At 42.2% G+C, this 22,237-nt stretch overlaps 1 protein-coding gene across 2 annotated transcripts; it reads left to right on the forward strand.

Annotated features, from left to right (window-relative positions):
- Positions 1–1,462: 1,462 nt before the first annotated feature.
- On the forward strand, positions 1,463–21,969 carry LOC147311901 (glycerol kinase-like). Of its 2 annotated transcripts, XM_086267636.1 has the most exons (20): positions 1,463–1,632; positions 4,206–4,279; positions 6,172–6,278; positions 6,364–6,441; positions 8,396–8,475; positions 8,667–8,804; positions 8,886–8,995; positions 10,435–10,501; positions 15,053–15,088; positions 15,828–15,895; positions 16,661–16,703; positions 16,805–16,885; positions 16,985–17,063; positions 17,162–17,258; positions 17,976–18,060; positions 18,311–18,431; positions 19,428–19,571; positions 20,280–20,366; positions 20,468–20,542; positions 21,806–21,944. In XM_086267636.1, exons 1-19 carry the CDS (start codon positions 1,579–1,581, stop codon positions 20,539–20,541), a joined length of 1,623 nt encoding a protein of 540 aa, XP_086123762.1. In that variant the 5' UTR covers positions 1,463–1,578; the 3' UTR covers position 20,542; positions 21,806–21,944. The 2 variants fall into 2 exon arrangements, with proteins under 2 accessions (XP_086123762.1, XP_086123763.1); XM_086267637.1 differs by lacking the exon at positions 20,468–20,542 and having other exon boundaries at positions 21,806–21,969.
- Positions 21,970–22,237: the final 268 nt, after the last annotated feature.

Genomic DNA, 22,237 nt, shown 5'->3' on the forward strand with positions numbered 1-22,237 from the left:
ACCCAATCTCAGAATGAATGAGCAATAAATGCTAATCAGAAATATAAAGACAGTTATCCGTTGACTCTATGGACTTCCCCGTATAATCTCGGGTCATCCAGTTCCATGTTTTTGGTGTTTCAAACTGCAGCTGCTCGACTTCCAAGTGATCTGTCGGAAGGACAACAAGTGTTCCAGCCCAGCTGCATGAGCTGAGGTCATTTTTACACAGTCTTTGAAGGTCTCTGTGAATATGCTCCACAGCAGATTACACATCAAATCAAACCCCATCCTCTGCCTCCAGGTGATCCCCTAAAAACTAAAGGTGACCAGGCTCTGGAAAAGTGTGATGGCCCACATGAAGGTTCAAGGTTCAAGGTTCTTTATTTGTCACATGCATAGTTATACAAGTATAACACACAGTGAAATGTAGCCTGACACGCTCCTCGACATGTGCAAAAAAATTGGGGGGGGGGGGGGGGGGGCGGGGGTGTAGAGGAAAAACATTATATATATATATATATATATATACACATATAGTATATACATTGGGTGAATGTGCAGTAGTAGCAGCAAGCAGGTGAATTCTGTACATTAATATGAATAGACATCTGACTATTTTACAGGATAGACAATATAAACATATTTAAAATTAAAGGAATTGAAATGTACATTGTGCCTTGGTTTAGAGTGTCTGGAAGAGTCCTGTCTCAGTCAGTTATAGATGATGTGAGAGGGCGGGTGTGTGTGTTTAGGGCACGGATGGCTTGGGGATAGAAGCTCCTCTTGAGTCTCTCTGTCCTTGCCCGGAAGATGCGGAACCTTCTACCAGATTGCAGAAGTTGGAACAGTTTGTTGCCAGGATGGGACGGGTCCTTCAGTATCTGCGCTGCTCTAGTCCGGCATCTCCTGGTGTAGGTGTCCTGAAGCGGGGGGAGAGCAATCCTGCAGCAGCGTTCTGCTGTACGGATCACTCTCTGGAGAGCTTTTTGGTCCTTCACACAGCTGTTCCCAAACCACGATGTCATGTTCTGTGTGAGGATGCTCTCCACAGCGCCTGTACAGACATGAAGGCCATGTCTGAGGGTTCAACTGTGAAGGTTATCTGCCCCAAATTTATAATTTTTTAAATATTTACTTTATTGTTTTTATTATTATTATTTGGAGATGTTTAAAGATGTTTCTGTTATGTAGAACTTTTTTTTAATGATATTTGATATTAATTTTTTGTTTTTTAATGTGGTTTTTTTTGCATTTTTGAATAAGATCCAGATGTTTTAAAATTCCGTTATCTATTATTTTTAGTTACTTTTGGTTTTATGTGTCTTCGTTTTTTTTTTGTTTTTTGTTTTTGTTGTTGTTTGTTTTGGGTGAACTTGACCCTCACAGCTGATTGGTCGGAGTGTGACCAACGCCTTCTGAGCGAGCAGCCAATCGGAGACTGCGCTCGCTGCGGGCCGGTTCCGGTGATCGCGTAGGAGGAGGTCTGTGTCAGTGTGCACAGCTGTCCTTCTCCACCTCACCGAGGAGTCGTGTTAGATTAAAGCAGAGATTCACCGGCTGTGTTTAACACTCGTTTTAAAGAAGAAGAGAATAAAAATGGACCCGCTGGTTGCTGCTATTGATCAGGGCACGAGCTCCACGAGGTTTCTGGTGAGTTTTAGTGAAGTTTCGCTGTTTTCATGTTGTGTTCAGGGCCCGGGAGCAGCTGGGACAGCAGACTACGGAGACTCTGTCCTGTGCTCAGAGGCTTTGGCCAAACAGCTGTAATCGTGGATGAAGTGCAAATCACCACGTGACTTATGTTTGTGTTGTGCTCGGCTCAGAAACGAGCTTGAACATCACGATGATTCTATTTAAACAGAGATTTAAATAGAAAAAGCAACCAGTGGACTGGAGCAGCACACTGACCTGTAGCTTCCACCTGCTTTGGATGGGGTTCAGGTGCATCTACAAAGAGCTAAAATCAGTCCAGCTGAATGATCACTTTGAACAAATTTGGACTTCCTCAACCAGGTCAGCTGGAAAATCGAGCTTTGGCACAGAGCATGAGCAGTGAGGGGCTCAGAGGAGGTAAAAGTGCTGTTGGAGTGCACAGAGAGAAATTCAGATTTGTGGGTTTTTCTGACACGTAAGAGCTTCTACTCATAAATGAATCATAAATGAATTTCTTTTTGGTGCTTGAGATTTAAACGTCCACAGGTGCTGAACTCTCTGAAAATAAAGGCCTTTCCTGTGTCATCATCAGCTGACATAACGGTCGTTCTGAGCAGCAGTAAAACTTTAACCTAACGCCTGATTTTGACTCTTGATCATTTGGCTGCGGATCGACTGCAAAATTGTCACAGAGCCTTCGTTTGTGTATACATGTGTAATGATCTCATAAAAACAAACTTTACTGCGTCTTTACGGTGTTGCATTTGCTACTTTGTGGTCCTCCGTCATGGTGTTACTCCAGAATATAGATTCATAACATCCTAGAGGGTCTCAGTTGGATTCAGGTCTGGAGAATGTGAGACAAAGGCATCAGCGCCTCCATCATCCAGGAACTGCCTGCACACTCCGGGTACATGAAGCCAGGGATTGCCCTGCACAAACAGGAGGTCTGAGAACCTGGCATGTAACAGAAGTCAGGGTGCTGTTGGCTAGCACGTGGAGGCCTGCGTGACCCTCCAAGGATACGCCTCCCCAGACCATCACTGACTCACTGCCAGGCTGGTCATGCTGGATGATGTTACAGGCAGCATAACGCTCGCCACGGTGTCTCCAGACTCTGTGAACCTGCTCTCGTCTGTGAAGAGAAGAGAGCATCAGTGGTGGACCTGCCAGTTCTGGTGTTCTCTGGAAAATGCCAGCCAGGCTGTGAGCACAAGTCCCACTAAAATGCCCTCATGTGACCCTCACAGAGTATCTGATATCTCAATCAGAGACATGCCTCTGACTCTGGCAGTACTCCTCCTGATCCGCCTCGCATTAATAAGCAGATACCATCCCTGCTGCTGGGTCTACTCCACGCTCCTGACACTGTGCCTGGAGACACGGCAAACAATCGGCTTCCCAACTGGACGCGAGTTTAGAAATGAGTACATGAGATGGAGCGCTCAGGGTGAGCAGTTTGGAGGCAAAATTAGAGAGGGAAGGCTGAGATGTTTGGATGTGTGCGGAAGAGGGAAAGGAGGAAGAGGAGGTTCACAGATGCTGAGGGTTGGGTGAGGGATGGGGTGAGATGGAGGGAGGTTATCTGCTTTGGCGACCCCAGAGGAGCGCAGCCAAAAAGAGAAGAAGAAGACCTGGAGACTTTGATATCCCTGACGTTTACCTGACTTTTAGTTATGCTCTGATGATCCAGCGTTCCCTTCCTTTTTTTGAGGTGTCATTAACAGTCAGAAGGGCAGAATACATGTCTAAGCTGTGGGTGGATGATTGAGAATCAGCCCTAGAGTCAGCAGCTGACAGTGGAGTTGAAATCAAGATGAGGAACTCAGAAGAGAAGCAGCTTTATTGTTTTATTTGTGTATTTGTCACAGATTGGGTCTGTGGGTGCAGAGGATGTTGTTTTATATGCTTATTAGTTTTTGAATCAGTGAGCGTAGCCCCGTACGATCAGTATTTGTGAGGTCACATTTTTTTTTGGGAGCAGGTAAAAAAAAACAAGTTCAGACTGAGTTCAGTTCTCATCAGTTTTCAGTAAGCGTGATGATTCAGACTTTTAACACTGATGGTGCAACTGAACTAAGATGACATCAGACATCCTCCTTGCATCAATGCTCTCTCTTTTTACAGGCTTAGTTTGTTCCTGTTAGATTTCCAGTGTAAAGTAAGTCAGGAAGTCTAAAGTTTAGACTTTAGGGTTGAAACTACTCTTGGATCACATGTCCTAAAAGCGTAACAAGGATTTCCTGTAGCTGAGTGAACGCACGGTGAGAGGAGGGTGGTGCTGCACGGAGCTTTATCCTATTACTTAATCAGAAGAAACGCTGACTTCTGTCTGACTGCAGGTGACAGGGAAAGTCCTGCCTCGTGTTAATTCCCTTCTTCTCTACAATACTCTGGCAGCACCCAGAGGCGATCGAGCCAGTGATCAATATCGTCTTTCCACTCCTCAGTGGGTGGAAGGAAAAACATAACTGGAAAAATTAAACTGTGGCAGCTTTAATTTGCTCCCTAATTAAATGAAGCTTTTAATATTTCTGTTCCTGCTTCTAATGAGCTGTGTTTCTCTGCAGGTGTTCAACGCAAAAACAGCTGAACTGATCAGTCACCACCAAGTAGAGATCAACCAGAGTTTCCCCAAAGAGGGGTGAGTGACTCGAACTTCAAATTATCACAATTAGACACTGTGTGTATCCACCATATTGTCCTGGTGCAACAGATTGCACACCTATGTGCAGTATTTATTATCTCTGCACACCCAGCCTGAGATCCGTGTTGCTTGAATAGTTGGTGGAATAACAGGATGCTTTGCACTTCAAGTCTTTGTGCACTCACAGGAGTCCAGTTTTCAGGTGACGGCTCAGTTGTCTACTGAGGCCGAAGCTGGTAAAACAAAAAAAACAATGCCATCAGGAAGCTGATGATAAAAACGCTGTCCTTTGATCAAATGTTACTCATTCAGCTGTGAAGCAGAGAGCAGAGGAGAGAAACTAATCACAGAGATTCATCACACTGGGCCTTCAATCAAATATGTGCACACGCTGAAGATAAAGAGCAGAAATACAGGAGTTTAGTTTTTATGTTTCATTTTTTTAAATGTTGGTTTCTTTGGGGATGTGCAGTTTGAATGTTCTTGAGAAAGCTGCAAGCCGTTGTTGAAAGGCACCGTGGCACAAAGTAAACACACTTCCATTCATTTTTGGCAACGCTGCGGTCAGGGGACTGCGAGGGCCACTGTAAAAGCTTCAGCTTGTCTTTCTCTGGGAGTAGTTCACAGATTATCCTTTGAGCTGTTGTCCATTTTATTTCACCTGCATGTCTGATAGCAGGGCATGTTTGTTAACAGCAGATATTTCCACCTGCATGCCTAACAGTTGAAAAATAAAAAAGTCTGTCCACATCACTTCCTGCCCACTTCTCTGAAACACCTCTGTCTCATCCACATACTGGTTTTCAGTAATGCACTGGCTGACTTTTTTGATGTGATAGCAGTTAAGTTTACCTGCTCATCCATATAGAGGCTAAAGCTTCTTCCTGCAGTCACATTGAGTTTCCTTTGTAGTCAGCAGACCGGCAGGTTTCTTATCCTTCAAAATCTCATTCGGACCGCCACCGTTTATCACTTTGATTCACATATTTTCACTTACCAATATAATATAACCCAATGAAAATAGCTCAAACCTGTTAATATTCTTTCTTCTGAATTTTAACTCTTGCTTTATATAGGAGTCTTTCGCAGTTGCACAGATATGTGTTGATAGAACTGTAAAGCTTGTAACAGCAGCACCTCCCCCCTCCTCTGGTGTCTTTTTAACAGGCTACTAAGTTACAGTTTAACCACCTTTTAATCACATAACTTTATTTGATATGTAACAAACTGAGTCTAAGGTCCAGGTTTTATTTCATTTTTGTTCCTAACAAGCTGGCATGTGTGACCCGGTACAAGAAACAGACTGACCGGCTGTACTGCAGATCCAGAACACCCAGACAGAAATTACAGCAGGCTGTAAACTTAAGGTGTTTTCTTCCTGAATGCAAATCTCACAAAGCTGCAGGTGATCATTCGGGCCGTGGAACCATGGAAACATCTACAAGCGAGACTTTTTCTCTGTTAATGAAGTCGGCTTTTTACAACCTTAAAATGTAGAAAAAATTAAGGATTTCTGTCAGAAGAAGTTCTAACATGCACGTCTACAGGTTAGACAGTTATAACAATGTCTTTACAGGTCTGAGTAAAAAATCAGAAAACTACAACTCATCCAGAGTGAAGTGGATAACTCCCTTTGTTAAACCACTGCATTGGCTTGGGTCTGGCTGGTGTGCCAGATCATAGTTTTTAAAATGCTTCTATTGGTCTATAAAAGCAGTAAATAGGCTTCCCAGATTTTAATTTGATCTTGATTATCATGTTTTTCATAAAAATTTGAAGCACTCTGGATTTTCACATCCTGAAAAGTCTCAAAACTTCATCTGTCGCAGATTTCAAACGGGTTTTAAACATGCACGCGTGTGTTTTCTGTGTGTTTGCGTGTTGGCCAGATGGGTGGAGGAGGACCCGCGGGAGATCATGCAGTCTGTTCACGAGTGCATTGAGAGGACCTGTGAGAAGCTCTGCAAGCTCAACATCGACGTCTCCAACATCAAAGGTAGGACGCTGACGGTGGAAGACGGGGTAGAAAATGAGGGCATCGGGGCAAATTCATTGAAATTTATCCTTTTTTTTGTTTTCAGCGGTGGGAGTGACCAATCAGAGAGAGACGACCCTGGTTTGGGACAAAGACACCGGCGAGCCGCTCTACAACGCCATCGGTGAGAGCATCAGCATCAGTATTTTTGGATTTCTACATCGGTGTCAGACTCACCGAGCTGTAAAAAAGTGGATTGTGTAATGTGGGAAACGACTCGGGGCATGACTTGATTACATCAGGTTGAAGCATCCTGTGTCGTGTCTGTTCCTGCCCCGCCAAAAACCATCAGAGCTGTGATCCAGCAGCAGCCACTCCCACTCACACAGGCTTTCAGTTTAAAAAGCCAGTTTATCAGCGAGCTCTTCAGTCCCCTGATTCGACTGGGGGGTGTTGTGTCAGCTGTTCACTGATCAGAGCACTGCTTGAGCTATGAACAGCCAACAAAAGCTAGCAAAGTTTTTTTTTTTTTAACAAAATGTTAGTGCTTAACTTCTCACAGCAGGAGAAAAGGCACCGCAAAGCAATTTTCTTCAAAAGGTGTGTCACCTTCATATTATTTAATCAGGTTTTGGGCCAAAAAGTGAACGCAGATGTTTTTATGTGGCTTTTTTATGTCTAATATCCCCGTTCATGCTGGAAAATAACCTGCAGTTAACAGGATTTACAATGGAGTCATATATAAAATAAATTCAGTTCACTTTTCTTCATATAACACCAAATCACCACAGGAGTTGCCTCAATCTCTCTATATTGTGAGGTAAAGACCTCACAGAGAAACCCCCTACAATCATACCACCCGCTGTGAGCACGCACATGGTAACAGTGGGGAGGGAAAACTCCCTTTTAACAGGAACAAATCTCTTCAATCTAAATACCAGCAATCACTTTTTGCCATGACAACAATGACAATGTGTAGAATGGTAGTAAAAATAAGTCCAAATTCATTGTGTCAGTTTGTCGCTGTGACCAGAAGCTGACAGACAGATGTTGTTAAATCCAGTTTTCCTGGTTTTTGGTGTTATTAGTGGGTCTGATGATATAACCTGATTTCAAACTGTTTTTAGCAGCTATCTTATTGATATGCTCTGTTTGGGATAATTTACTATCTATTTGCAGTTTGCAATAATTTGAAGTTTAAGTCGGGCTCTCAGATTAATGTTAGCCATTTTCAAAAAATGCACCACAGCATTATCAGACAGAGGTGCAGAACTCCCATATCCAAGTTAGGTTGAAAATTAAACAGAAGTTAACGTGCTGGTTTGCTCATACAAAGTCCACACGGTCTCCTGTTTTGCCTCCTGCGGGATTCACTCTAGCAAAAGTTGTATTTTCAAAGCGGCATTTTACTTTCCTGCTGTGCTTTGTGTGATGAAGCTCAACTGGGGAAAATCCCGACCTGGTTCCACAGCGTGCTCCAGAGTTCATGTGTGAAAACGACCACACAGCTGCACCAGCAGCCTGGCTAGTAGAAGTATATATAATAAAATATCACACATTGAAACCTTAGACAGGAAGGACTCAAGTTTAGCTGGTTAATAGTGACCAATCTTTCAAAATAAAAGCAAGGACATTGTTCACTAATACATTGTGGATGGCCTTGTTCTTCCAGAAAGATGAAAAATAAAGAAGGTAAAATTAGAGTTGGGATTATGCCCATGCCCATTCAAACAAACCCTGGGAACGCTGAGCTGTGAGTCTCATTTCTCATCCATCCTGAAAAAGACCTGGAGCTCTGTTGCCTTGGATCCTCTTTGAGGTTTAACCACAGAATTTAAATGAAGATCAGGTCAGAGGGCTGTAAGGAGCGTGATTAGTTAAACAAAGTTCTTGTGTTGTCTCAAACTTCAGCTGGTCCTCGTCATTCCTGCCATTTCTTTAGAAACTGAGGAAAATGTTTCCTGATTACTCAGTTTTTATTCATTACGCTGAGACCGCCTGGCCTCTGATTAAAGAGTTAGTCTTTATGAAGCTTAGATCTACAACTACATATTGAGGTTGCTGTTTTCTCACAAAACTAATGCCAATGTTTTGGGTTCCCATGTTTGAATCTTTCTCCTCTCCTGCTTTGTGTTTAGTTTGGCTGGACCTTCGTACTCAGTCGACGGTAGAGAGGCTCATTAACAAAGCTCCGGGAAGAAACAAGAACCACCTCAGGGTGAGAGATGATTGATAAGAAATTGGTAACAACTTAATCAGGGCAAGTTGTGTGGGTCAGAGGAACACTTGGGGGTGTAGTAGTGACTTTGTTATCTACTTTGAATCAGAAATCTGAAAGAAGGCAGGACTCTTGCTTTCTTTGTTGAAATATCTTTCTGATCTCTGTTTCTATTGTCTTAATCTCCACAGCATAAAACAGGCCTTCCCATCAGCACTTACTTCAGTGCAGTGAAGCTGCGATGGCTGCTGGACAACGTGGACGAGGTGCATGAGGCTTTCCTGAGCCAGCGTGCCATGTTTGGCACGGTGGACTCCTGGATCATCTGGGTAAGACCTGAACCTGTACCTCTACTTCTGTCATGAGTGTGTGATTTGTTCTTTTAACACCCCCACCCCTCCACCCCCCAGTGTCTAACAGGGGGAAAGAACGGCGGGGTCCACTGTACAGACGTTTCAAACGCCAGTCGCACCATGCTCTTCAACATTCACACCATGGACTGGGATCCTGAACTCTGCAGGTGATTCACACTATACCCTGTACACTATAGACTGTATATAAAGGATGGGTGCCACAGCCTATCCAAATGTTTTGGCCACTGCCATGTTGGATTGTGGAGCCAGAGTGACCATATTTGCACGAAGGGCCTGAAAAGCTGTGTTATTGGCTAATGCTAGCTAGCTAGGTTAGCAAACAAACTATATAAGAGCATCAGAGAGCCAACCAATTAGTGTTAATAACATTAAATAACAACTGAATTCATCTGAATTAAATATTAGGTAATAAAAGGCTCCAACAGCACAAACACAGAACAGAGGTCTAGTTCAGGCCGGGTGAAGCCTAGCAAAGAGCTAGCAGCTACAGCTACCTGTGTCGCCATAAATCTGTCAGTCAGAGACGCCACACCCCTAATAATGCAAACTTTATTGCAACTTAAACAGATGAGTGATGCATATGTTATGTCTTTATTTCTGCTGTAAAATTGGATGTTTTGGGGATGGACTACGTTTTTAATGCAGTCTCAAGTGGCGGCTAAAGGAACTGCAGTTTTTGGTTTCATGTTTTAGCCATGGAGGTTGCTGCTTAATTGTCACACACAGAATAAAGCATTTAAGGTTATCGTCTGCGTATCTGTTTGCACACTCCAGTAAAAGCTCATTCACTTCCCATTCAGGGAGTTAATGAGCCATCTTTTGTTTTATGCAGTTGGCTGAGCTTTGAAGCAGTGGAAAAAATGCTGCACCAATACATTTTATTTCTTTTGAGTCATAAAAGCACAGAAAGAATGGACTGGTCTTCACCTGATTATTCAGAGTCAGCTCCCCAGCTTTAGTGAGAGAGAAACAAACACTCTGTTTTAGCTCCGTTTTGTCGAACTCCTCCAGATTTAATTTCAGTCATGATTCTTCTTCTTCTTCATCTTGCTGCTCTGCTTAGAGGTTGCTAAAGTGGCTCACGTGCCTTCATGCAGACTTAACCATCCCAGTATCGAAATAATCGGAGTCATATATTCGATTGTAAAAGATTTTACACCGGACATCCTTCCTGTACTGGTGAGGAGCTCTCATGTAGTTTGCTTTTGATTGCTTGTGGTTTGCCCAGGCCAATCCTCGTTGCCCCCTACATTGAGGCTGCAGGTTGCCCTTGGAGACGGGCTGGACGGGCTTAACTTGGCATCCGATCAATGTCTGCCTTGTTTTTAATTGATTTGATTTATATTTAAAGTTTAAAGAAACCTCGTGTGAAAAGCTACATTTTTAAAGTCACATTGTTGCCACTTTCTCCTTTGTTGTCTGTTCTTCCTCATCTGCAGCAATCTGGGGATTAAAACACAGAACAACAGGACAGAAAATAGAACAAAGACCTCATCAAAAAAAAAGAAAAACTATAAGTGCCTTTGTATTTGTTTTTATTATGAACCTACAACCTCATGACAGACTCCTGCTATGCTCCTTTCAGGTACTTTGACATCCCGATGGAAATCCTGCCCAGCGTCAGAAGCTCGTCTGAGATATACGGCTGGATGGTGAGCTCAGATACGCCTCACAGCACGCTGTGTGTTTGTTTCTGTGACACCATTTGTGTTTTGAGGTCACAAACCTGAAACAACCTTTTTTTTCCCTCTACAACTCAAAGAAGAGATATGTGAAATCTGTGCAACCTGATACCGACACGAACCATAAATATTTCTGGTGAATGGTCTCGTTAAAATGTTGTTATTACTGTAATGGCTATAAAACTTGATAAGAAGCATCAGGAGAGGTGATAATGTACAGACAGTGTAGATAGTGAAGGTCTGCTGAAGATTTCCAGCTGAACGTTTATTATTCTGATGGATTTATGCTGCACAGTTTTTTCCATACATCCAGATGCATGCATGACTTCATCCAATCCTACATTTTTTAAATTAATTACATTTAAATTAATTCAGTAGATATTTTTCCTACATAAATCATATTAATTAGTGTTTTTAACCTCTTTCCATATAAAGGATAAATGTCACCATGCTGGACTTCTGAAGGTGCATTCCTACATTTCCAACTAAACCTATATGGCTTGGTTAGCAACCTACAGCCACAAACTGTGTGGGTACAGTGTATGCCTAGAATTTCACCAAAACTGGAGCTTAACCTCCTTGGACAGTCTGGAAGTACAAATCAATGCACTGCAGTCGTATTATTGTTGTTCAGATAATTGTATTTAAAATACTCCAAAAAAGAGGGAATTAATGAAGTATTTGTAAGTTTCTATTCCAATCTGTACACTTCAAGCTCTCCCCCTCTATCAGAAGAAACTCTCCAAAATATACATTTTTCAAGAATAGATAGTGATCTGACGAAGGGATTAGGGGGACCTATTACTGTAGTAGAGGTACAAGAAGCCATTAAATCCTTAAACACAGGTAAATCGCCGGGCCCTGACGGTTACTCTGCAGAATACTATAAAGCCAATTCTGATCTTATGGCACCGTTGTTGAAAGATATGTATAATGAAGCCTTTTCAAAATGTCAATTACCCAAGACTTTGTCCGAAGCTACTATTTGTTTAATCTTGAAAAAGGACAAGGATCCTCTGTTGTGCAGCAGTTACAGACCAATTTCTCTTTTAAATATTGATTTTAAAATACTATCTAAAATCCTCGCACTTAGGCTACAACGTGTTCTGCCACAAATTATCGCCTCTGACCAGACGGGATTTATGGCCGGCAGGCACTCATATGACAATTCAAGACGCCTCTTGAATATTATCCATACATCGTGCAACTCAATTCCAGAGGTTGTGGTATCTCTTGACGCGGAGAAAGCTTTCGACCGCGTTGAGTGGAGCTTCCTCTATGAGGTGATGGATAGGTTTGGCTTAGGGGCTGACTTTATTCTCTGGGTTAAGCTACTATATTCCTCGCCATCCACCTGTATTCGTACTAACAACAACTTGTCTTTGCCTTTTCCACTTGAGAGGGGCACTAGGCAAGGGTGCCCTCTCTCACCCCTCCTATTCGCCATTGCTATCGAGCCTCTTGCAATATGGCTGCGTTCAGAGGATAGATTTAAAGGCATTACAAGGTTCAGTGTGACCCACAATCTCTCCCTTTATGCAGATGATTTGCTCCTGTACATTTCTGACCCTCTAAACTCATTCCCAGTACTTTTTGACATACTGGACCAATATGGTACACTGTCAGGATATAAGCTCAATTATCAAAAAAGCGAGTTGCAACCCCTCAATTCCCTGGCCAGAGCTCTTCCCCACTCAATAGTGCCTTTTAAGTGGACAGAAACCGGATTTAGATATTTGGGGGTTTTTATTTCCTCTTCTATATGTAAAATGATGAGGGAGAATTTTCTATCCCTACTAGAAAATGTTGGGAAAGATTGTGACTGTTGGACTTCTCTACCATTGTCAGTGGCAGGGAGAGTTAACCTGATAAAGATGAGTGTCCTCCCAAAATTCTTGTATCTTTTTCAACATGTCCCGATTCTTCTTACCTACATTTTTTGACAAGTTAGAAAAGATTCTGTCACATTTCATATGGGGAGGGAAACAAGCTAGAATTCGCAAGTCTATTCTTCAGTCCTCTAAAACTGACGGCGGTCTTGGTCTGCCCAATTTTAGACACTACTATTGGGCAGCTAACATACAAAAACTTTTACATTGGGTTCATAACGACCCCCCTGCACCAGCCTGGGTACAAATGGAAACTGCATCTAGCTGTTACTCATTATCATCAATACTCAGCTCACCACTCCCTTTTTCTCCAACCCTTGTTGGGGATAATCCAATAGCTAAGGAAACGGTAACTATTTGGCGACAGTTCAGAAAATACTTTGGGCTACTTGGACCGTCTTTGCTAACGCCTTTATCAAAAAATTGTAATTTTGCACCTTCAAACACTGATGCGGCCTTTAGGAGTTAGAAAGATAACGGACTTAGGACTGTTAAGGACTTGTACAGTCAGGACACCTTTCTATCTTTTGCTGACCTATCGTCTAAATACAACCTGCCTAATTCCAACTTTTTTCGTTATCTTCAGGCTAGAAATTTTGTAAAAACGCAGTTCCCTCACTTTCCCAATCGGCCTCCAGAAACAAATCTGGATATCATCCTGCAGACGAACCCTCATCAAAACAGACTGATATCAGCCTTGTATAAAATACTAGATGCTTTGGTCCCCAAATCCATTTCTCATATTAAGCTGAGATAGGAGGAAAAGCTACAGACAACCCTGCCAGAACAGCAGTGGGATTCTGCTTTGAAATTGATTCACTCGTCCTCAATTTGTGCTTGTCATGCTTTGATTCAGTGCAAGGTGGTCTATAAAGTACACTATACAAACGCAGAATTATCTAAAATCTATCCAACCATTAGTGATGCCTGTAGCAGATGCGGACTATCGCCTGCCAACCATGTCCACATGTTTTGGTCTTGTTCGAAACTGAGTGCATTTTGGAGGAATATATTCGACACACACTTAGCCAAGCATATGGCCAGACTGTCCCTCCTAACCCACTCTCCGCAATTTTTGGCATTCCTCCCGACTTGAACTTATCTGGTCCCCTCAAACAGGCCCTAGCCTTTACCGCTTTACTGGCTCGGAGGCTTATTCTGTTGAAGTGGAAGCTTCCCCACCCCCCAACTCATGATCATTGGGTGAGAGATGTACTCTTTAACTTAAAGCTGGAAAAACTTAGATTCTCTCTAAAAGGTTCTATTAGGGAATTTAACAAAATCTGGAAATCATTTCTCTTGCTGGTGGACACCATTACTTTACTTCCTGAGTCTGAAGTGAACTGAGCGAAGCTACATTATAATGTGTTTTTTTTTTTTTTTTTTATCTTATTTATACCTTATCTATTTGTTTTTCCTTTTGTTTGGTCCTTTCTCTGCTTTTGTTTTCTCTGTTTTTGCTTTGTTTGTTTTTGTTTGTTTGTTTGGTTGCGGGGCGGGGGGGTTGTGGTTGTTGTTGTTTTTTGGGGGTTATGCGTGTTATGTGTATGGGTCCTGAGATGTTGTTGTTTTGGTTTTTTTGTTGTTTTTTTTGTGTGTGTGGGCAGAGACTGGTTCTCTGCGGTGTCTTGTCTAGTGTGGACCTGGTAGGGGGAGAATTCGGGTTGGGGGGTTGGAGGGTATAATGGACATACCACTGTTCTGAAATCAAGATTGACTTTGCTGTTGCTAACTTTGTATGTCATTGCTGAAATCAATAAAACAAAGTTGGAATAAAATACTCCAAAAAGCTCCCAGAGCACAAACTGTTTAGATAAGGTAACGCAGTATTTCTTCTATATATTTGGACCGCTTGTGTAATTACACACTTGCAGAGGTCCATTTTAAACCCTGTCCATGGCCCTTCAGGGGTGCAGGCACCTCGTCCATGGCCCATGGACTCCTCATCAGTAATAGTTTTTTTTTCTGTGCAAATGCACGTGTTACATGTGTGTTGTGAATCACAACACAGAAATATTTTCTGCGTGTGTGTGTATATAGTATATTTGTGGAGTGTAGGTAGGAGTTCATTGAGTTGTTTAAAATCCCATTCTGTGGCCTCTCCCTGATAAACATCCTGATAAGAAGCCGTGCGGCTCTTATCTCATCTCCCGACAACATCATTGACTTTAATGTCGAAGCTTTTTTATGCAACGTGCTCTATGGACTGAGGTCCAGAGATCAGCTGAAGCAGCTGTTTGTTTCTCTCTCTCTGCCTCATTGATCGGATCATTTTTCTTTTTCTTTTTTTGCCTCTACATGTATCTTTCCATGCAGGACCGACCTCTTTAATGACTGGAATTAATGAATAAATAATCAGTTCTGATAAAACTAGAAAGGGTTCAGTTAGGTTAAAATAATAAAAGTATCCTATGCTCACTTTGACGCTTGTGGAGCTTTTATTAAACTGTAATTACCACTGATAACTCAGTGTGATGCATACTTGGCTACAGGGCCACGAGTCTGATTCCCTGCACAGCAAACGGCCTCCTGCTTCATCCTAAAGGTTTTCATATCATTCTTTGTGTCGCACTGAGCTCAGCGGTCATTTATCCAGAATCTAAACATGTCCACATTTCTGTCTCCTAACCAGAAATCCGGCTCACTTGCAGGAGTTCCAATTTCAGGGGTAAGAGCTTTTCCCTCTTATGCAACTTTGTTTAATGAGTCACATCTGTCTGTGTTCCGCTGCGAGGCTGTCGCTGTGCTGGAGCAACGCATGGCTCCCTCCCACTTTTTTTTTTCTGAGTAGAGACCATTTCGCTCGACCAATGAAAAATCTGCCCTGTGACACCTCAGAATCAGCTGATTTGTTTTGTATGTAATGAAGCCAAGCAAAAGCGGTATCTTCACACTCTCTTTCACAGTTCAGGCCCGCCAAGTACACGTGGGCGGGTCTGAACTAGCTGCATAAGTACAGGAGACGTCAGCAAGACCAGTTCAGGGCTGCAAAACACATTTAAGCTGCAACCAAATCAATTTAAAAGGAAAATAACCGTCTCTGAGCATCAGCATCATCTGAGGTCTGTCGTAGTTTGAATGAGCTGCAGCAGTTTCATCTCTGTAGAGTAGAGGAACAGAAACAAGCATTGGTATCCTGGTTGTTTGATCTGTTTTCTCATAATTCCCTTGAAACTTAAAAAGTGCATCCTGGGTACATTTTAATGGTCATATCACTATGTAGTTTAGTGGGGTAGATCAGAAACACACTGTAGCATATGGAAGGTCCCCTTTTCAAAAGGTCATTTTCTGGCTGTGGGTTTAAAATTATGTTAACTGCTGGGTTGGAGCTTCCAGGGTGAAGCAGATATGTTTGCGGTTGTATCCACTCATCTATGACTGTTTACACGTCCTACTTGATCTGTCAGTGTCTCGGTGACCAGTCGGCTGCTCTGGTTGGTCAGATGTGCTTCAACGAAGGCCAGGCCAAAAACACGTAAGCACTCTGCTCCCTTCTTTATCACGGTGACGTCAATTCATTGTTTTTCTATGTTCAATACAGAGATTGTGTTTTTTCAACTTGACAAAATACATTACATGACATTTGAGGCTGTTAATAAATATCATCATAGGGATATGTGGACTGGGTTAAATTGCACTACACTGATACGATTGAGTTCTCTTCAAATGTGTCTCTACTGTGTTTCAGTAAATTGTAAAGTCGCTATTTTCACTCTAAAGAAAGGTAGTACTTAGTAAACTGTAGCAGTTAACATACAAATCTATCAGTTTATAACAAAACGCTAAGTCAGTGGATTTAATCATCGCTCAGTGCCTGCTCAATCAACTGAGTAATCTCCCCACCTCCTGATTCACCAACTCTGTGAGATAGAAGTCACAGTAACTAACCCAAGAAAGGTGCTTGATTGGAGTCAGAAAGAGTACTCATTTCTTTATTTTTGTCCCCCGATTTCTGTTCCTGTTGCTAAGGTGTGTTTTAACCCAAACCACCTGCTTTCTCTAAATCTAACCAGCGAGTGGAAGTGGACATGAAACGTAAAACAAATATACCCAGGTTGGCTGTAAACCTGCTAAAATGTGACACTACAGGCTCTCTGTCCTCCTCATGAGGACTATGCAAATCTGTTAAGTGTGGCGAATATCAAAAATCAAAACACCAGCGCACCCACACTGTAGATGAGTTAACGTCACCAATAAACCAATCGCGTGTCTAACGCTTCTGTTTTATTCTCATGTAAAGGTATGGGACTGGCTGCTTCCTGCTCAGAAACACAGGCACCAAGGTAAGATGTTGTTTTTAAAATATATACAGTAGTTATTGCTATAACAATTTTAGTGAGAAATATTTCACCCTCTCAGTAATAATTTTCATGTGATCTGTCAGCCTGTGATCTCAGACCACGGCCTGCTCACCACAGTTGCCTACAAACTGGGAAAAGACGAGCCGGCCTGCTATGCCCTCGAGGTGTGTGGTGGCCTCTATTAAATAACTATGATCGGTGACGGCTGTCTGTGCTCTGGTCTGATTTTTGGGATCTGCTTATTTTTTTCTTGTTTCCTGCAGGGATCGGTGGCCATAGCAGGAGCAGTGGTACGGTGGTTGAAGGACAACATGGGGATGGTGCAGTCGTCCTCAGAGATCGGTACGTGCACTTCACCACTGATTACATTCAGGACTCGGCGCTGGGGTTTGTGCTTGAATATCACGTCTGCTTCCGTCTCCTGTTGTCCTCTCTTTCAGAGAAACTGGCAGCGGCAGTAGGAACGTCGTACGGCTGTTACTTCGTGCCAGCTTTTTCGGGGCTCTACGCCCCCTACTGGGAGCCCAGCGCAAGAGGGTGAGCGAGTCGGCCCAGGCTCATTCTAAACTGAGGAAATCCTTTATGCTTGAACGCTTGTTGAAATGGCTATATTTCTATGTATAACAGTGCATGTGTTAAAAGATCAGCTATGAGCCTGGTGCTGAGCCCTGAGGAACCCCAAAGCTAATGTAGGAAAATCCAAACCCACATTTTGTGCACTCAGCATTAATAATAAACAGGATGGAAGCTGATTATAAACTCTGAGATGACACCCTCACTGGTAATCGAACAGGTGGGCTTTTTTGTCAGGATCTGTTAAGTGACTTATGGAGATGAGCTTCTACAAAACATCTCAGCTGCTCGATATTTAAAGACATTTAGTATATTCACATTCAATTTCAGTTCCTCAAAAGACACATTAACAGAGTTTGGAGGATGCACATTTGGACTCTTTTTAAAACCTTAAATGAAGCTTTTCCTCCTTCTGATGTAAATCCGGTGTTTAGCAATCAGATTAGCAGTCTGCTTCTTACTTTTTTAAAATCTGTGTCAAAGTATGAACATGTGGGGAGAGGTTGTTTTAAGATCATGTGATTCTATATCTATTCAATGACAAAAAAACACAAAACACAAGGCCACAAAAACATAACAGAGCTCTGCTGTGCTGCCCAATAACACAGTAGTAAATGTGGAACAGTTTAATGTTTGGTCTCTGTATTAAAGTATTAAAGTTTTGCTTTCTCTGTTTTGCAGCATCATCTGTGGGCTCACACAGTTCACCAACAGGAACCACTTGGCATTCGCTGCTCTGGAGGCCGTCTGCTTCCAGACCAGAGAGGTGAGCCTCCTCTTCTCATCTCTAGAACGAGAAGATACACAAGAGTGTAACCGGGCTATCACTAAGCATTGATCACATAGGTGTAACGTGAGTTTATGATACATACAGGTTTGCTTACTGAACACTATATCAGAGCATGGTAGTATTTCAGCTAGGCTGAATTTCAGATGCAACAAGAGTTAATAAAGAGGGGTTAGAGACGGGTTTCATCGTAGTTGAATTGAAGTGTGTGTGCGTGTGTGTGTGTTAGATTCTTGATGCAATGAATCAGGACAGCGGGGTCCCTCTGACGCAGCTTAAGGTGGACGGAGGGATGACGTCAAACAGATTACTGATGCAGCTGCAGGCCGACATCCTCTGCATCCCTGTAGGTACGACTACTAAACGCACACACACTCAGAGTAACTCTGTGTTTTAAAATCGAGGAACTGGTGACACGAGGCTGAACCTTAACCCTAAACTGTCCATTCTGATATTTGACCCATTTAAAACAAACACTTTGATATACAGGTCGAAGGTAAAGGCAGAAATGTACCTGTGCTAACCAGTTAAACATGAATTGACTTTACACGCACATATCTTCCTGTTCATTAGAATACTTTGCCAGCATTGTGTAAGTGGATGATTTTATCACCTGTAAGATGTTTCCCATCAAAGCTGAACAGCTGCTCCTTTTGATTGTTAGAGACTTTACTAGAGACTCTAATGACCGTTTGGTTCACTGTGACAAGTTTAGTCACATGTAGAAATGACAAAATGTCCTCACTGTCTGATGGTAAAGATTATTCTTTACTCACAGTCTGCACTTTTGAAAAAACAATCAGGCACTATCTGGATGATAGATCTGACTAGTAACACACAAAAAAACAAAAACAGCAGCACTACTCCCCTGAGTAGTTTGGACATTTTACAAAACCACAACATGACCTCATGAACTGAAGATATATTAAAAACCAGTGTAGCACTAAAGGTTTTTTGGTTTTGTTTGAACATTTGCCTATGTTCTGCTTTAATTTCTGTAACTTAGGTGTCAAAGTACCTAGTTAATTTCCAATAGCTGACTAGAAGATTTTATTTTAAAGAAAATGACTCTTTAAAAAGTCTGGCTGAAGTCCTCAAACTACATGGAAGCTTTTATTTTGAAAATACAACATGGCTGATGTCAACCTGATGACTTCCTGCAACTAACTTTTAAAGAAATTTAAAAAACAAATCACTGACTTGAAGATTTCACCAAAAATATTATGAAAATGAAGAATTTTTGCATTTAAATAGCAACCAGAATACAGGAAGTGATGAGCCTGATCGCTCTCAGGGGGAACATGTCTCTCTGTCACTCTCTAACCGTCCGTCTTACGTTGCTCCAGTTCGACCCACCATGTCCGAGACCACAGCTCTTGGTGTAGCCATGGCGGCGGGGGCAGCAGAGGGCGTAGGCGTATGGAGCCTGAGTCCCGGTCAGCTCCCACATGTCACATCTGAGAGATACGAGCCTCAGATAAACCCTGAGGGTAAGACTGTGAGAGTGAAAAGCTTGCAATGGGATCATATGACATACATGACACAGGACATACAGCAGATAATAGAACACAGAGCAGGATGGCCTCGAGTTTTGGTTAATGTTATGCAGCACTATGTAATTTAGAATTTACAGTGTCAGCCGTTGTTTCTGTTTGTCCAGATGCTGTTAAACATTTACAGTGAAATAAAACACTGTGTAAAACATTAATTTCCCATTTAATAGATTAAAGTGAACTTAAAGTTGTTTTTTATCCTGTGACAGCAACATGCTGCAAGAGTCAACATAACTGATGGTTGATTGGCTGGCTCCTCCCCCCTTCAGGCGCATGATGGTGTTTTTCTTTGTGCAGAGAAAATGTTCCTTATTTTACCATCAGCTTTAAAATTAGCAGATATATTCAGATGTGTTTATTTTTCAAGTAATGTAAATGTTCTTTTGTTATTTGCTGGGCAGTAAAATTCAAAACAGTGTCTCTCTGTGCTGTTTTGTGGTCTTTGCTTTGCAATGGCATCAAATGTGAATATCTTAGAAATATTTGTGTAGCTTATTATTTTTACACAGCTTCAGCTTTAAATCAGTTTTGACTGAATCTGTAATCTCAGTGTTTTCCACTCAGTGACTTTTAGGTGTAATTTGCTGCATTTGGTGGATGTTACTATGACGACATGACTTACACTTGTTTCCTCGTCACAAACAGAGAGCGAGTACCGCTTCGCTCGCTGGAAGAAGGCCGTCCAGAAAGCCATGAACTGGGAGACCACAGAGCCCTGCTACAACTGCAGCGGTAAGCCACTGCATGCAGGAAGTGACTTCAGCTGTTAACTGTTTCATTGTTGGAGAATTTCCCCCTCACTCACTCACAATCTCCTCACTTACTGACAACAGGTTTAGGAAAGAATATGAACGGCGCACCCTGGGGGGTCCATCCCAGCCCTCCCCCCAGCAGAGTGGACCACTAAGGTCCGACATTTGCCGCTGCATGCCGTGTGTGACACTTGAGTTTCGACTTGGGGCATGTTTACATATTAAAGGCTTTACTAACACGGTGTGTTCACGGCTTTAACCGACGCAGATGTCCTCACTCGTTAGAAACTAATTTAAGGCGGAACTGTTCTGTTCATATTTATTCTGCTAGAGCAGCTTTGCATGATTCTTGGTTCAAAGTAATCCTTCTCTAGCTCATGCTTGGACAACAAGCTGTTTTAGCCCCTCCCCCTTTAAGCCAGCTGCCTTCCTACTGGCTGTCCTTATAAGCAGAATGGTTGAACAACAAGTGAGCAGAGCTTCTGATTTTCCATCTCTCTGACATCATAGAGATCAAAGAATAGAAAAAACTGTGTGACACTGACTGTTTAAAACAGCCTGCATAACATGAAATAAGTTGAAGCAAAATAGGTCAAATTAATGATACTTTGAATCCTTCCTAAAGTTGTAAACAGAATGTGAGGAAACAACGCTACAACTGAATTTCCATAAATCTTTTTCTGTCATGTTAACAGGAATTACGTGCTACACTGGCTCACTGCACCACCCTGTGGTTCTTAGTGGTATTACATGACAGTACATTTCAATTTCACCTGATATTCTTGCAATACAACACCACAGTCGTCTCGTACGTAATGTCTTAGCGGTTAATTCTTCACATTCTGTTGTTTTTTTTATTTGTGTTAGAAGGTTTTAGAGTCTTTGACAAAGTTGGGGTTTTTTTTTTGCAAAACCTACATTTCAGATAAATTAAATCTGAGTCAGACCAGCCTGGTTGTGTGTGGGCATGCGACTGTAGTTATTCTTGTATGCCTCTACCAAGGAAGTCTTTTAGGATTCTTTTCTAAAACAAGATAGGTCAAAGTTAAAACGCTGGCTTCATTTGTTTACAGATAGATCTACATATACTTTCAGGTGGTATTCAGGAACTCACTTCCTGTCCCAGCTTTAGCCTTGATGGAGGTATACATTCTCACAATGCTCTGTTTTTCCTGCTGGTAAACCGCAATTGTTTCTATGACTTTTTAAAACGTGTGGAAATCAGGAGATTGCAGATCGCTAAGAGGTTTGTGCTTTAACTTCTAAATCTGCAGCTAAGATGCTAAGTGTCCCACAGAGCTCCTTTGAGTCCACGTTTAGTTTTAATCCTTTTCTTTAAACTAACTGCTTTGCTTCCAGAAAACAAAAGTCTGTCAGTGTTTGTTTGCTCTCTTAGACTCGTTTCTGTTCGCCTCACAGGTCACTCGCAGTAACTTTAAACTGTGTGGAGCCACATTTTGGGGGGAACATGATTGTGGAGTACGGTGAAGACGGGACTGGCGACTGCTCGATCCAGCCTGCGGTCATCTGCAGTGACGTGCAGCCTCTCAAATGCTCTGAACATCCAGCGAGCTTTTCACGAAGAACGACACCACATGCAGCCAGGAACAGTTTCTACACCGTCCAGTTAAAACAAACATGCCTTCAACACAGAGACTGCTGTAACTCCTCACTGCACCCAAAGGGAACACTGGACTTTATTTTGAATGTGTTCTGTACATGATGTTGATGTTTAACCCCCAAACACGGAACAGAAATCACTCATGGAGGGGACGAGTACTTTTAAGTCAGAAAACAGTCCTTTTAAAAAAGAAAATTCATTGTAATTTACTGCACTTCATTAACTACAAT

The sequence above is a fragment of the Aulonocara sp. 'chitande type north' Nkhata Bay genome, linkage group LG16, assembly GCF_057382095.1.
Source record: "Aulonocara sp. 'chitande type north' Nkhata Bay isolate Kocher_YH1m ecotype deep benthic linkage group LG16, A_spYH_male_GT1.1, whole genome shotgun sequence".
In the NCBI taxonomy this organism is placed as follows: domain Eukaryota; kingdom Metazoa; phylum Chordata; class Actinopteri; order Cichliformes; family Cichlidae; genus Aulonocara; species Aulonocara sp. 'chitande type north' Nkhata Bay.

Excerpts from the sequence above, each read along its gene's own strand:
- LOC147311901 (XM_086267636.1), top strand. The coding sequence starts at position 1,579 with ATGGACCCGCTGGTTGCTGCTATTGATCAGGGCACGAGCTCCACGAGG. Across the intron at positions 16,704-16,804 it reads TCAGAAACACAGGCACCAAG|CCTGTGATCTCAGACCACGG; the intron begins GTAAGATGTTGT and ends GTGATCTGTCAG. Across the intron at positions 18,432-19,427 it reads CATCCTCTGCATCCCTGTAG|TTCGACCCACCATGTCCGAG; the intron begins GTACGACTACTA and ends ACGTTGCTCCAG.